The 16,736-nt window shown below is 40.5% G+C and overlaps 1 protein-coding gene across 3 annotated transcripts in view; it reads right to left on the bottom strand.

The window, feature by feature from the left end:
* The window catches only part of LOC121853772 (macrophage mannose receptor 1-like), an 18,058-nt gene extending 2,238 nt beyond the window's left edge, over window positions 1-15,820 (bottom strand). Inside the window, exons 1-10 of one of the 3 annotated variants that reach the window (XM_042348130.1) lie at window positions 15,620-15,820; window positions 15,326-15,416; window positions 12,382-12,494; window positions 10,439-10,573; window positions 9,894-10,071; window positions 9,311-9,437; window positions 8,650-8,771; window positions 7,939-8,103; window positions 7,448-7,525; window positions 6,752-6,910 (exon numbers count right to left, since the gene is read on the bottom strand). In XM_042348130.1, coding sequence (XP_042204064.1) covers window positions 6,752-6,910; window positions 7,448-7,525; window positions 7,939-8,103; window positions 8,650-8,771; window positions 9,311-9,437; window positions 9,894-10,071; window positions 10,439-10,573; window positions 12,382-12,494; window positions 15,326-15,338 — 1,090 coding nt within the window. In that variant the 5' untranslated portion in view covers window positions 15,339-15,416; window positions 15,620-15,820. The remainder of the gene's footprint in view (window positions 1-6,751; window positions 6,911-7,447; window positions 7,526-7,938; window positions 8,104-8,649; window positions 8,772-9,310; window positions 9,438-9,893; window positions 10,072-10,438; window positions 10,574-12,381; window positions 12,495-15,325; window positions 15,417-15,619) is intronic. The other 2 variants (XM_042348129.1, XM_042348128.1) reach the window with 2 other exon arrangements.
* Between the last annotated feature and the right edge of the window lie 916 nt (window positions 15,821-16,736).

The following is a 16,736-nucleotide window of genomic DNA, read 5'->3' as shown; positions in this document are numbered from 1 at the left end:
AGTATTGTTTTGACACTGGTTCCTCTTAGCTCAAGGGCCAGGCAAAGGGAGAGCATGTTTGTTTTGGACTGTGTATTTTTTTGACACTGGTTCCTCTTAGTTCAAGAGTCAGGCAAAAGGAGAGCATGTTTGTTTTGGACTGTGTATTTTTTTTGACACTGGTTTCTCTTAATTCAAGGGCCAGGCAAAGGAGAGCATGTTGGAGATGCAATGAGTATTTAATTTTGACATTGGTTCTCTAGTTAAGGGCCAGGCAAAAGGGGAGCGTAATGTCTGGTTGGGTTGAGTTGGGCTAGGAAGAAATGGAGTTGCTAGCTGCGAGTGGAATAGTACAGAGTTGAAGGTGGGTTCTAAGTTGTTCTCTCAGCACATGAGGACAGTGCTGTCTTTTTTTAGGGGGGTCGAGTGTTAGCGGGAGAGAAAAAGGAGAGAAGAGAAGACGGGAATGCTGCGTTTAGCACGTTAAAGGGGTGAGATGCAGTCCTTAGAACAAATTTTGAGGGGGGTCGTATGTATGTTTTTCTCAGCACATGAGGACAGTGCTGTCTTTTTTTAGGGGGGTCGATTGTAATATTCAGAAATTTCAGAGTAATTTCAAATGTCCCGCCATTAGCGATACTGAGCGTTCAAGGTCATCTGAGGGGAGAGAGCGCTGCCTGCTCATAGCGAGAGATTGCGGAACTAGGTCTATATGATATTAAAGGTAATTCACCGAATTAATAATGATGCGATTCATGAAGTAAGGGACTATTATTGAATTTGAAAGTATTATAGATCGTTTATCAGTCTGAATGATGTTACGGGTGTCCCAAGGAGTTATTAGTTAGGCGGAAAATATGTCACAGAAATAGTCACGTGGCCTAGTCACCTGTGCTGCGCTATTGCAGTATAACAAGTAAGTCTCATTCGATCTCAGACAGGTTTAGATAGGGCAGTGGTAAAGTTAACTAGAGCTAACAGTGAGTTCATTTCAGGGTTTCCGTCAGAACCCACTTGACTGGAGTTGACTGGAGTTGACCGGAGTTGACCGGAGTTTGACTGAGAGAGATTGACTGCCGTTTGAGACTGCCGTTGATGATTGAGGGTGGCGACTGTCGCCATTGGACCGATCAGAGTAGGCCTGTCACTGTTTAGCGGGGTACCAAAGGATCTCTTGAGGGAATCTAGCCGTCTGGGTGCCCAGCGGACGTCGGCTCACAACACCACATGTCCAGAGCCGCTTAGTGAAACCCTCTTGCTAACGGGAAGCTAAAGCTCCTCTCAACTGCACAGGGTCTGATTGGCTCACTCTCTTCCTGCCCATGGACGCACTGGGAGTACACTGGGGCTATCTGAGTATATTAATGGTCACACACTGAGACCGTGAGTCTAGGACTCTAGGAGATACCTAGAGGAACATTTTATCTTCCTTATCACGGGTGTAGTTAACACCATTCCTCAGACTGATATTATCTTGACGTGTGTAGTTTAATATTTCTTAAATAATTTTGATAGTAGTGTTTTTTTGAATGTTGGTGCCATTAAGTGGAACCAGAGTGATACTGTGATTTGATTCTTTTAATGCCTCTAGTTCTTCATAATTCTGATCTCAGGTATAACCTTGTTCCCCAGAGCAGTGGTTAGGTTAGGTTAGGAAGTGTACACCTGTTGGGGTGCTATAATTTTGTTGAGTGATATTATTTTGTTGAAGACCCTTAAGGCCTATTCATTGTGGAGTATTTAATTTCTTATTTTTTAGTACCATTTCCTAAGTGACTGATATTATTTTGTGAAAGCCCTTAAGGCCTGTTCATATGTGCAATTAACATTTCTTAATACTTTAAATTTATTGTTGCCTGTGTTTCTAATAATTTCTATGTCATGTATAACTTTTATTCCCCAGAGTAGTGGTTAAAGTTTAAGTTAAGAGGTGCGTATATTGGTGTACCATTATTTGATTGTGTTTGTAGTGTTGGAGGGAATATAAGTGTCTAAATTTTACAGTGTGTCTCATTCATCCCAGTCACAGACGCTATCCTTCCACGGGTCACGGACAGTTCATTTTGTGTAGTAGATTTAAGTGTTCTTGTGCTGGTTCGGGATATTTCTCAAAGGGGCGCTTCCACTGCCTTTACCATCTATTAAATTTTAATAAACCCCAAGTCAAGTGAGAAATTAAAGTCCAGCAAATTCCGACCGGTTACATATATATATATATATATATATATATATATATATATATATATATATATATATATATATATATATATATAAGTGATTTATGTACTTAAACTTATGTACCCTTTATCTCCTCAAGTAATCATTATAAATAAGCAGAATGTACCATTATGATAAGAGGTAATTTGCATAAAGATATTACACCGTCCATTTACGTCTTGTTGAGCTAAGTCAGAGAGTTATGAAGACGTAACTTACAGCATAAATAGAACCATTTTACATATATTCATACACTCTCATGAATAATTATACATCGTTGTGCTGTTACTGGACACATGTAATTCACTTAGTTCTTTAAGCTTGAAAGTCACAGTTATTCTTAAATATAAATTAGTGTTCTCATGTTTTATTAGAGAAAAAAATAAGTATAATAATTACTGTAGTCGTTTCATCCCTGCTGGCTTAAAGGTTGTGATGATCCCCCCCCAAGACTACTGAACAAACACCACCTGCACACACTGATGGCTCATGAGAGATAAGAGTCTTAACTATTTCATTTGTACATCAATAGTGTTCGTGTCTATAAAGTGTTAACATAACCTCCAAATGACGTTACATGAACTATATACAGTATATCCTTATTTGTTTGGAAGGGAAGACATTATCTCCTCGGTGACTGTAAGACCGAGGACTGAGAGACATTATTGTAAGGAGAGTTTTGTGGCCAGGCACCAGCATCATGTGTCGCCTTACGAATCAACTGTGGTATGGCGCCTCTAGACGTTTCCCACCGTAAAATTTTAAAGTAGGTTGGTGTTAGGAAAGACAACCAGCCGTAAAACTCGCTTCACATTTGCCTGGTGAGAACTTCTGTAACATGCAATCAGGTAATTATGGCTAACTTACATAAGCGTGGAAAATGGCTGCAAAACTATTATTATGCAGTTACAAGGTCTTCTGGAGCTTGAAATGCATTATAAACAGTCTCAATATGGCAATATTTCTTTACACAAGACTGTCTTCTTTCCACGAGTCCAGTGAGGCAGGGTGTCTGATGACTGAGGTCGAACTGAGCACACCTAATTTAGTAAATGGACCCCTGAAGCCGTAACTCAACGAGAAGAAAAGTTATCTCTCCGTTTTTTTATTAATAACGAGTGCTGGTTTTCTTTGATTAGCAGCGATCATCTTTATGGACGAGATGTTGGTATGGGCTCACTACGACAGTAGGGTGTGTCATAGGAGGGAAGATCAGCTAAAACTAATGGCCCATCACATTTTTGGTAGATTTTAGTGTATATAAACAGAAAATAATTTCAGTTTCAATATTTTGCAACCTTTTGCTAGGTAAATTTTAGCGTGAAATTTATCGAAAATCTAACGTACAGCTGCATTAGTGCATTACAATTAAATAGTGAACATTGCTTTCTGACTTCATTCTTTAACAACCCAACTAATAATATTTTTTTCTGTTTCAGATTCTGATGCATTTATAAGTTGATAATATTTGCGATGGCTGCTTGTGTCAGGACGAGAAACCAAAAATCCAGCCATCTCAGTCACTATCTTGGGTCTGGGAGAGAGCTCCTGAAGTCGGAGTTGCCTACATTGAGAGATGCTTTGAGATACGGTGTTTTAATCAGGCAAATCAGTGAAAGAACCCAAAGAACACACAAGCAAAAGACATTGCCGATGATATGACCAAAGCTGTCTTGGCACAGTACACTCTGGCTAACGCTCGATTCAAGCCTCCAGTCATAACAAGTCAGAAAGATTAATTGAGACTGCTAGCCAGTTGGGAAAAGACGAAGAATATCTCTCTTGGGAGAAAACTGCAGTTAAGGACAACTTTGCCAAACAACTGGATCAGTTATTTGACATAATTACTTGCAAGTGCCCCAGTATTTCTCTGTCCTGAGTTTTGGATGCGATCGTGACTGTAAATCCAGGCCCACATCTCCTGTATTTGCAAGCGTGAACTGAAGATTCCCTTATTGATCGAACTGGCATTTGTCAAAGCACAGAGAAGACTGGCTCTGATATAAGGGGCTCTCATGATTTCTAGCCAAGATATTCCGGAGTCCAAGAGACAGGAGGCTGCCACAGAGAGACAGAAGAGGAGAAGAGTTGCCGAGGAAAAGAGACTTGAGAAGGCCCAGGGTGAGGTGAAAAAGGCCGATGATTGGAGTCAAGCTGATTCAGAGTTTAATGACTTCCCCATGGCTGATCCGAGTGCTGACCAGGAGAATGGTGACTGCCCCTAACCCAGAAAATAATGATCCCAAACCTTCTAGGCATAAGATTCGAAATAGGAAAGATATCCCGAGCATAGCTCTGGCCAGCATGCGACACCACACTGGTCTCAGAGAAACTGCAGAGATAGCAACAGCTGCCTGGATTGACGGTGGTTTGATAACACCTGATGATATTTCACCTGGTGATGGAGTCTGCTAAAATAAGGAGAGCTCAGGCTTGTCAGTAACCTAGAAGGAGTTTGATAAGGGGATAAGAAAATGGAATCAATTGTTCAACGATGGGAGAAGGGATGACACCAAAGTGTTCATAAAAGTTGGAGATTCTGACAAGTTGTTTCTCGCGCATGAGTGAAGGAGGAACACTACTCCTGCTGCAGTGAACCAGGAGGGAAGTATTTGTGGCATTTCACTCCAGAGAAAGATGACATCAGGAAACCAGCTGAGATAGTGGCAGATAACATTGTGAACTGGCTCAGAGAGAGGAACGTAGACCAGACCCTGCAGGCCATTGGAGGAGACAGCACCAACACGAACACAGGGTGGCAAGGGGAGGTCATACAGTGGATAGAGCGGAAGATTGGGAGGAAGCTGGTCTGGATTGTTTGTGACCTCCACACCAACGAGTTGCCACTCAGACATCTGATCCAGGAGCTGGATGGCAAGACTCTTCCAAACAACAGATGGTCTGGTCCTCTTGGCAAGATGCTGGACTCTGCCACTGAGTTAGAAATAAATCCGAGCTTTGAAAAAATCACAGTTGGCCCTCCACTCGTTGAGCTTGCACATACTGTCATTGACGACCTGGGTACTGACCAGTACTATGGTTACATGATTTGCAGTGCCATCAAAACTGGGGTCATGCCTGATAGACTTGCTTACCTGCAGATAGGTCCAGTCTCACATTCTAGGTGGCTCACAACGGCTCTCAGGTTCTGCAGAATTTGGGTCGCTCATCATAAGCTGAAAGGGAACCAGCTTCACAACCTGAGACTTATTGTCCAATTCATCATGAGTGTCTACTTGCCAAATTGGTTCAACACCAAGGTCAAGTCATCGTTCTCCGAAGGTCCGAGGCATGTTCTCTTCCAGCTTGAGCTCCTGAGGAGTCAGCTGGGAAGGAGTTGTTCAGATTGTGGAGCAGACTGTGAGATCTTCCTGGTATGCTCATCCTGAGGCAGTTCTGCAGACAATGCTCTGCAGTAAGGATGAGGAGGAGAGAAGAGTGGCAGTCAAAAAGATCTTGGATATGAGACTTATGAGAGGATCTGGGCATGACGAATCAGTTGATGACGATTCCTTCAGGGTCAGGAAGACTCCTGAAGTCAATCTAGGTGCCAAGACCCTCACTGATCTCATAGATCTGGATAACATCAGGCTGGCAGTGAGCCTCTTACCTGCAGCCTCACCGTATTTCCAGAGTCAGAGCTTTCCTGGACAACCCCATGCATGTCCTGCCTGCTTTCACTTGCCTGCCCAAGTATAGGCGTTTGTGTACAGCAAGTGGCTGAGGCCAGCAGTCAGGTAATGCAACCAGGAGGGGAAGGTTACACATCCAGGCTCAGGTGGTCAGCAGGAGGTGATGAGTAGAAACTAAACAAGAAAAGACATGTTCTCTATGGTGTGCAGCAACACCCGAATTCGCAGTAGTAAAACCGGTTTTGTATTTGATGATTTTGTTTTCTAAGGAATATTAAATTTATCGTGTGTCAAGATATTCGTTTCACTATTCTGGATCATTTTCATCCTAATAAATTAACCTGATACATTTACTTTACTTTAAATAAGCTATTTAGTGGTGTTGGTAAAAGGGTGGGATTATTGAATTTTCATAAGATTTCAAGTTAACATTTACCTAGCAAAAATGAAAACTTTTCAAATCTGAAGATATCACATGATTCTGCACATAGAACTACATCATTAATACCATGGGCCGATTTTTCAAACTCAAAAAAAAAAATTCGCCTCCGAATGACACACCCTAATACCCAGGCGAGTTACAGTAACGTTTAATTTACCCCATCAGAACTATATTATAAGGCAGTGGTCCCCAACCTCTTGTAGGCTCTGGGCCATATATATCATTGTAAATATATTGGAGGGCGTCAAAATGTTGGACGTGTGTATTTACCCCAGTGAGAAGGCTGGCTCTCTCTGGAGCTGGTCTATGGTAAATACAGTACACACACCCTGTACACGACAGTTGCATCAAGTTATTAATATTTCTAACAAACCCTTGCGGGCTCCATAATATGATACCGAGGGCACCATGGAGCCGACGAACCACAGGTTGGGGACCACTGCTGTAAGGTTTTATTTACGTTATTTCTAGTACAACTTACCAGTTGAGAAAGGAAAGTCCTCGACGCTGTAAGGGAGTGACTTAATCCTTCGTCTAGGTCCACTTTTACGATAGCTGTTGACCACAAAAGCGACACACGCCACCACGAATACCACAGACAGGGTGATGCCAACGATCCCTCCAGCACCAATTTTCGGGTCTAGGGAGGCATAAGTCAGTGTTCAGAAACATTTATAAAACTGGAACAGCCAAAGAAATTCTCACCAGAGCATGGCTGATTCTATACACAGTGTCAACTCTACCTTGAACCTTAAACTTCATTTCCCAAATCCCGTCAGCTAACCTGCCAAGTTTCACCATAATTACTGCTTCTTTTTTTTTAAGATTTGTTTTCAAATATCAGTATTTTTCACTTTGAGCTCTGAGCTGACCATTGTCCTTCTGTTGTTTGCCGACTAGGTAACTTTCAACCAGTCTAGGCTAAAGTTTCCTAAATATCTAATGTATTTTAATATAATCTTTAAATATCTACTCTACACCATTAACAACCCTGAACTTGACCTTTACTTTTACCTTTATATAGTTATTTCCTAAACTCCAGATCATTTATTTTCGTTAAGAAAGACTCACCTGGGCCTGATGAACATATGGTGAGGAAGTTCATTTGGACAAAATGGAGCCAGTGACAGGAGCGACTCACCTAGTACTCACGGAGTTATAGGAGAGAGAGACTCACCTGGGCCTGGTGGTGTGGTGGGAGACTGTGGTGTGAAAGGCCCTGGTACTGGTGGGTTCGTCACTTCCTTCATTTGGACTGAAAATTTATAACTACAGTCATGACCATCGGAGCTGTTACTTAATTACTTCATTGTTGTGTTTCATCAGAGGGAACGTCACACACATACACACGCAAACACACACACACGCACACAAACACACACACACATATTTTTTTTAATTGATAGGCATAGAGGGATGTTCTTTTTATTTTGCGGGGTAGCAAGCATTTCGTTTTAGTAAGCATAAAGCATGCATCGTCGACTGAAACTCTTCGTGATTCGTTTTTATAAAATGCATTCCCGTAATACTTCTGAACGGTTTAATAATATTAATAATAATAATAATAATAATAGTAATAATAATAATAAACGGGTTCAGAACATTAATAAGAGAATGCATAAACTCTGCTTAACTTACAGTCTTGTAGCCAATACACGTTACACATACTTTTGAGTGTCTTGCAGAGATAATGTGCGGCGGTGGAGCAGTGCGTGTCGCTCCAGCTCCCTGTCTGTGTATAAACCAGGACGCACCCCTCATCGGTTCCCCCACCAGGTTCATCGACTCCCCAATTGACATAGTCCACTCCCGACCTATCACTCCAGCCATAACCTGCAAGAGGAAAGTCAAAGTTTAAAGGTAAATTAAAAAAATTAGTTGGGTTTATACCGAGGATATATTTAATATGTTCTGGTTTCTCAGATTACCTGTGCGTCTCTTATTTCAAACGTGTGTGTGTGTGTGTGTCTCTCGATAGAAAATGACAGCAATCATAGATGGTTCCCAGAATGGTACCAAAGTAGCCTACAAGTGGGCCAACACCATCCCCCAATTTTTGAGGCCAGGCAATAGACAAACTCCCTGCACCAGAATCCACCAGCAAGGACAACAGAATGCGAAACGTGGCCTCAAAACCACTAAACATGATATAGGGCATAGGTTGGTAAGTGCCAAAACTGCCAGTGTAAACAACCAACCATGAAAAAACAACGACACCTGCCAAGTACAATATATACATCCAAGTACAGCAACAAGGCAGTCATCCCGCCAACTACAGTATTACCTCCCTCTCCATATCTTTGACATTCTCACTCAATAATCTCTTCTTCGACCATAAAGCCCTTACAATTAAAAAATAAATAATGAGAGAGCACTCACCGTGTTCCTCCTTTACCAGGCCGATCCACAACGGGTCAGTAATGCCATGTATTGCCACAGTGACCGCGATCATCTCTGCCTCCGAATGTATGGATGCCAAGTTGCTATTCTCCAGCACACAACTGCGCAAGATGAGAGGGATTGAGAACTCTTGGATGAGGAAAAATTAAAAATAAATAAATAAATAAGATAAAACCAATTCGCAAGTAAACCGACCTAGAGGAAAATATTACGAAAGAAAAAAATACAATTAAATGATGAAGACTGATCAAATAAAATTAATTAAAAACTAAGGGGAGATTCGTGTGATATAACGAATTAATAAAGGGGAAGAACAAAAAGAACAGCAAAGAAATTTTGATAAAAAGAACAAGAATGAATTAATAAGTAAGAGGAGAACTTTTATTGTGGACATAATCACACTCCTTCAATTCCTTCTTTCCCATGCTTTTTCTCCTCTCAGTACATTTCCTTCCCTCCCTTCAATTATCCTCCTTCCCCTTTTCTTGCAATCTCAACTCCTGCCACTCTCTAGCCTTCCCTCACGTCATGTGTTTTTTCCCTTCCTTCTCGCCCATTCATTCCCTTTCCTATTCCTGCCCTAAGACGTATGCAGAAGACCTGCACCCTATACAGTACTACAAGGAGTAAGGCCACCTACGTCCTCCTGGCCTCGTCCCATGGCTGTTTGTATTGGGAGACAAGGTAGCAAAAACCGTTCCCCAAGTCCAGCCAGCGAGCATCCGGACAGCGGCCAGTGGCAGGGGGGTCGTGGCTGATCACAGATACTGCAAGAGGCGCAGAAAATGTATTTGTTGTAATGGAGGTACGTAACGTGTGGGGATAATTCTTCTTTGTTGGTACTTCAAACTTTCATTCCTCTCTCTCTCTCTCTCTCTGTTTTCACACTGTCTCTCTTACCAATTCCTCTCTTGAGCTACACCTTATCATTGTTGAGCCACATCATACTATTCTTGAGCCACACCTTATTATTCCTGAGCCACATTATACCACTCTTGAGCCACACCTTATCATTCTTGAGCCACATCTTACCCTTCTTGGGCCACATCATACGATTCTTGAGCTACAGCTTACCAGTTTTGGGCAACACCTTACCCTTCTTGGGACACATCATACCATTCTTGAGCCACACCTTACCCTTCTTAAGCCCCACACCTTACCCTTCTTGGGCCACATCATGCCATTCTTGAGCCACATCTTATCAGTCTTGGGAAACACCTTACCATTCTTGTACTTACAGACGAATGGCCTCAGATCATCACACAACTGGCTGTACCAAAGTCCGCCCATGGAGTTTAACCAGACGCACGCATGGTTGGTTAGGCTGGTGTTCGGCTGACTCATACCCCAGTTGGTGTAAGTGGTTGGGGTAGAGTCGCTCCATAAGAACCGAGAGTTGTCCTTATAACAAAACAGAAAGGAAGTGTGATTTGATGTAATTATGTTGTTATTTTGTATAGTTAATTTAATATATATAAATTACAAAACTAGTACAGGCATCGTTAATTAAATGCATTATCAAATTATTCACCAAATTTAATAAAGGTATTTTATATTAGCTTCTATTGTTAGTCATTGATGTAACTGTTTTTTGCAATATGTATCAATTTTCTGCAAATGAATGATACTGTACTCGTTTATGTGCACTACTTTTTTTTTTACCTTTGGACAAGTCACTGATAAAATAAATTGTTTTACAACTGAAAAAAACAGAAATAAACATGTACAATTGCCAGCCATACAGAGAGACTAGGAGAACTGTACTCACGTAGCTGTAATGAAGACCGAGCCATGTTTGGGTGAAATTGTGATTCTTAGCCAGCATCCATAAAAATGCCCCCTCCGTTGGCTCACTCACCGACACCAGGTGTGCACCCTCATCTTTACACGTGGTCTCCGCCTCCTACCACACACACACACACACACAATTAGATATTATCAATAATCAATCTTATTTACTTGTCATCTGACTTATTGTACTTGCGTTTATCTCAGTAATAACAGGTTTAGTCGATGGCAAAATCAGGAATGAAGAGAATGTGAGAGTTAAGAATATGTGATAGTATTGTGTGATAGTATTGTGTGAGAGTATTGTGTGATAGTATTGTGTAGAAGTATTATTAATGTGATAAATGACCAATGTATTAACATTGTGTGTGAAAATAGTATTAATGTAGTATTATTGTGATAGTATTAATGTGATAGTATTGTGTGATAGTATTGTGTGAGAGTATTGTGTGATAGTATTGTGTGATAGTACTGTGTGATAGTATTGTGTGATAGTATTGTGTGATAGTATTGTGTGATAGTAGTGTGTGAGTATTGTGTGATAGTATTGTGTGATAGTATTGTGTGAGTATTGTGTGAGTATTGTGTGATAGTATTGTGTGATAGTATTATGTGATAGTATTGTGTGATAGTATTGTGTGATAGTATTGTGTGAGAGTATTGTGTGATAGTATTGTGTGAGAGTATTGTGTGATAGTATTGTGTGGAGAAATAGTATTGTGTAGATAGTGTTGTGTGATAGTGTGTGTGATAGTATTGTGTGATAGTATTGTTAATGGAATGAGTATTTGTGTGATAGTGACGTGTAAATGAGGGGAAATATTGTGTGTGAAGTGAATATTGTGTGATAGTATTGTGTGGGTGTGTTAACGTGATAATTATTATTATGTAGATAGTGATATTAATGATGGTAGTGTGATAATTATTATTATTGATAGTATTGTGTATTAGTATTGTGTGATAGTATTGTGTAGATAGTATTGTGTGAAGTATTGTGTGAGGTATTGTGTGATAGTATTGTGTATTAGTATTGTGTGATAGTGGTAATGTGAATAGTATTGGTAGTAGATAGTATTATGTAATAAGTGTGTGTAGTAAGTATTATGTTAAATAGTATTAATGTGATAAATATTATGTAAATGTGTGTAAATAATGTGTAAATAGTATTATGTAAAATAAGTATTATGTAATAGTATTATGTAAATAATGTGTATAAATAGTATTATATGAAATAAATATTATGTAAATAGTATATTATGTAATAAATATTGTGTGATAGTATTGTGTGATAGTATTGTCTGATAGTATTGTGTGATAGTATTGTGTGATAGTATTGTATGAGAGTATTGTGTGAGAGTATTGTGTGATAGCATTATGTGATAGTATTGTGTGTTAGTATTGTGTGATACTATTATGTGATAGTAGTGTGTGATAGTATTATGTGATAGTAGTGTGTGATAGTATTATGTGATAGTACATCGTGATAGTATTGTGTGGTTGTATTGTGTGATATTATTATGTGCTAGTACTTCGTGATAGTATTATGTGATAGTAGTGTGTGATAGTATTATGTGATAGTACATCGTGATAGTATTGTGTGATAGTATTGTGTGATAGTATTGTGTAATAGTATTGTGTGATAGTACTTCGTGATAGTAATGTGTGATAGTATTGTGTAAGAGTATTGTGTGGTGATATACATTGTTTTGTGAACGCATTATGTGACTATACAATTGCATTATTTACTTAGGCATTGTATATACTGTAACGTAAAATCCTATTCTTGTATCATAGTAAAATATTTTATCAAAAAAAGACTCGACAGGTGAATACAAAATTAAGTGCCTCATTAAGCAAAGGAGTAATTTACTGAAGTCGTCCAGTCTCTTCAGACTAGACATATAGTGTGTATATATTTCCTACCTTCCAGGTCTTGTATGTGGAGTGGGGATGGTAACAGGCACCATTGTAGGCAATGTAGAGGCTGAAGGGTGAGGCACAGGTAGTGTAAGGAGCCTCGGTCATCAGGTGAGAGTCTGGTAGAAAAGATGAATTATTTTTTGTGCAATATCATTAAAGATAGTGCAATAATGATAAAACTAATAATGTTATTATTACTTCTGCAACTTTTACCTCCTGCTCCACTTCCTCCTCCTCCTCCTCCTACTTCTACTACTACTACTACTACTATTACCTTAAAATTAAATATCCTAATACATAAGTACCTATCTATGCGGCATTCAGTGACTGTTGCCTCATAGTCAATATCTGCAACTGTTGTCGGCTTTGGGGCCGATGCTCTCGTTCCCCTGAGGCAGAGCAAAGCCGACCTAAAGAGAGAGAAGGACAGTCGACATCTCATCCAGGCTGTAACATAACTTCTGGGCTGCTGCTTCTGTTCGGATATCACCTCCGCGAGTCTGGCATAGAAGCATCTTGCACTTGGTCCCATCCCACAGAGGTTGTGAACAATTGAGGAGTGAAGCTGCCTTGATCAACGTTCTTAATTCTCTTCCGGTATTCCCTAATCTTGCCGTTCTCGTTCCTCCTGTGTGTATCATCGAGAGCTAAGTTACGGTGACATGCAGCCATGGGATAAAAAATCCTGATGTCGAAGAAGGCTCGCTGTCCCCGCGTCCAGAATCCTCGAGCACTGACGTCAACACGGGCTTCGTTGGATGTGTTTGAAGTCCTATGTTGGAAAATCTCACCATCCAATGGAAGGAGGGTCGGTTCTACCTTGACATCACGGCAGATTTCCTTCAACATATGTGCTGTGACATCCCTTACTTCGCCATGCCTCATGCATATGAAGCCATTTCTTGCACACCATGGCGTGATCGACGTCATAGGAAGAGCCACACACGCATTGGGAGGGCAAACCTTCTACTTGCCTACCGTACCTTAGAGCAATGGCATCTGTAAATTATTGTTTATTGAGATTGAAACCATTTGCCCTTATCGGTAACGTAGTTCACCAGTTCGAGGCGCCCACTTCCTGCGCTATAGCTATTTTTTTTTTCAAATTTTCTGGTATTTGCAGCAACAGTTGCTGCAACTTATCACTTTGGCCGTGCTGTCGTTCTTTCGTAATAGACCTTCGAATCTTGTTTACTTCACTGGTGTCCACCTCAAATGTTGCGTTCTGAGCTATTATATGGTACGTGAGGGCTGCCGTGAGCTTAACTGAGTTTTGATGTTCAGTGGCATCAATCTCCTCTGGATTGGTCAATCAAATTCTTCGCAGTCTCGGTTGTAGTGCAAGGAGTGATTTTTTTCCTGTGGTTAAGTGAGGGTGTTTCACTAATTTGGGAATGAAATTAACGCTCATAGCTTCTTCCAGAGGATGGAGGAGGGGTCCAATATCAGGGATAGTGCGCATCAGGTAGTTCCAGCGATGCTTGACTCCATGGGTGAATGCCGCAAAAGCCGCATGTGGCTCTGTGTGAGCAATATCAGGCAGAGCTTGGATTTCCCTAACCCACTCATTCACCTTTCCCGTTACATATTCGGTCTTGAAGTCCGTCGTGCCGATTTCTGCGCCTAGGTGTCTTTGGCCATCTTTTGCTATTTTGACCTCACTTCCACCGAACACCTCCATTGCCCGTTCATAATGTTCTGGCTTAACAATGAGGAAGGACTTGCTGGCGTTTAGGTGGTACCCTATTTGTGGTTCACGTGATGTTACGAGGTTCCACCATTTTGTGATGTCATCCACTTTTCCTGCTCCTTTAAGGTCATCAGCGTACGCCACTTACTTGACCTCAGTTGTTTCAAATTTTATTGTGTGTTGGAGCACGGATAGGCCTATTGCAGGATTTCCCTGCCTTATTCCCTCGGTTGACTGAATGATGGTATCATCTCTTAGAGCCTTGTTGCTTACTATATAGAGGTCCGATGGATTCCAATAGGAGTTTTCAACATATATTGCAAAGCTTGGACACTTGATCTTGATGTTGTGCAGTGCGGCCTTGTGGTTAAGTATGTTGAATGCGTTTGACGCGTCCACCAGAAGAACGGCCTCATAATCACGCTGCTCAAATATCGTTTTCATGGCGTGAATGGCAGCTTCCCCTCCAGCCTGGTGGCCAGCACAAACTTGCAGGTTCCCTGCTGCTGCCCTGACATCATCCTTTACCACCTACCTTATGCATTTTCCGATTATCCGTCTCAGCACTTTCCCACCCCCACAGGCCTACATCCTGGATTCTTATCCAGGGGAATGAAGCGGCAGGCCGTCAGAGCATGGAGGTGTTGGCAGCACGAGGATGCCAGCGTTCTTGCAAGGACAGCAATAGCAGTGCAGAGATCACTTGCTACGGGGCCAAACTTGTTAGTGCTGAGGATGACTCTCCAACCGTTTGCATCCAGAGTTGAAGGGCCGGCACCTCCTCGAGTCTTCAGTGCCTTTTTCCACACCATCCCTCCTGTTATTTTTCTAGAACAGGATAGCGTTTGGTGGGATATAGTCACCCTGGAACCTTATGCCTTCGTCTTCACTTGCAGGGGGATGTTTTTCTTTCAGTTGTTTTAGTGTCTCTCTGTTTATTGGCAGAAGCCCACCGGAGGATTGCTCTGTGAGAGATCTTACCGCCATAGACACTTTTCCCACACGCATTTTCTTTCCATAATTTCTTGCAATGTCATCGGTGTTTTGCTTCCCGTGTAGTGGCAGAAAGAAATCGTTAGAATAATGTCAACATAATAACTACTTTCACTGGCAGAATATCTTTATCGTACTCTATATACGAAGGAGCCAACTCACTGTAGCAGGTACTTTTTCAAAGTTTTTAACTTTGACATTTGAACATTTGATCTAAAAATAATTAGACGTCATGTTGCCACACTAAAAACTGAAGTAACCTACCAGTATCTACCATACAGACATAGCCACGTGTGGAGGTACAGGGAACGTCACTCCATAACCCTGTGACATGCGAGGCCTCAACACATCCTTCCTGCAAGTAACAGTACACATACAACATGCATCACGGAGAGACACAGATGGACATACAGACAGATAAGATATAAATATAGCAACAGAATCTACGTGCATATCTGTGCCATTCAGGCTAAAGAAATGTAATTTTTTCTCGACCATGGTTGAAAGTAAGTTTGTGTACAGTTTACTTGGCTGCCGCAGACATGAAACTTTACAGACCTCTCCATCAATGCCGTTGGGTTCCCCTGGGGCCCAGCTCGTATAGGTTACAGAGGTGTTGTCCTTCCAGTGGAAGCTTTGGTTATTCCTGAGTCCCAGCCACACGTTCGTTCCCAGGTCCCCCAGCACCGCCGTCAGGAAAGCTATGAGAAGACAGTCTCTTGGCTAGTCTAGAAGAGTGACAGTGGCTCTGGACAGACAATCACAGGAGAATGTTTTACGCGGAAGGTAGAATAACAAAACTGAACTAACAAATATATGTATATATATATATATATATATATATATATATATATATATATATATATATATATATATATATATATATATATATATATATATATATATATATATATATATATATATATATATATATTAATATATAGTGATTGCTTTAGGTGTTTATAATGTCTGTCAATTCTTTAAGAAAGCCACATAAATATATTAATCAATATACAATGTATAAAAAGAAAATAAACACTTTTCAAATCCCAAAATTATTACTATTAAGATGTGTAACTGAGAACTGCTTAACGGTGCAAGTACGGGGTGTAACAGGGTTCCAACGAATTACCCAAAAGTACCCAAATGTACCCAAAAGTATATTAAATCAGGGTAAAATCTTAACTAATATCTGTTATACATACATAAAACATGTCTAATAATATTTTTAGCGTAATTTTGCAAAAATAATTTGTAAGATGAAATAATAAACAGCGAAAAACTTTCAGTATTGGCGAACGCTAAATTCCAAAGAGTTCGTGAACAAGGGAGATAACTCTGATCCATCGTGATGCACTTCGCTAACCTAACCTAACCTAACGAAAAGTAAATCCTACGGCTATGTTAAATACCCCAAAGTAACACAAAACATCGGTAATTATATCTCCATTTTGGATAGGTGACTCTTTGGAATTTAGCGTTTTTCGCTGTTTATTATTTCATTATTTTGACTATATTTCAATGAAAACATTATTAATCAGGTTTTATTGATGTAAAACATATATTCGTTAAGATTTTACCCCTATCTAATATACTTTTGGGTACATTTGTGTACATTTGTGTACTTTTGGGTAATTCGTTGGACCGGTGTAAACAGGGCTCTCATAGTTTGAAG

The sequence above is a fragment of the Homarus americanus genome, unplaced genomic scaffold, assembly GCF_018991925.1.
Source record: "Homarus americanus isolate GMGI-L3 unplaced genomic scaffold, GMGI_Hamer_2.0 scaffold18703, whole genome shotgun sequence".
Classification (NCBI taxonomy): domain Eukaryota; kingdom Metazoa; phylum Arthropoda; class Malacostraca; order Decapoda; family Nephropidae; genus Homarus; species Homarus americanus.
This window is presented reverse-complemented; position numbering and strand designations above follow the sequence as displayed.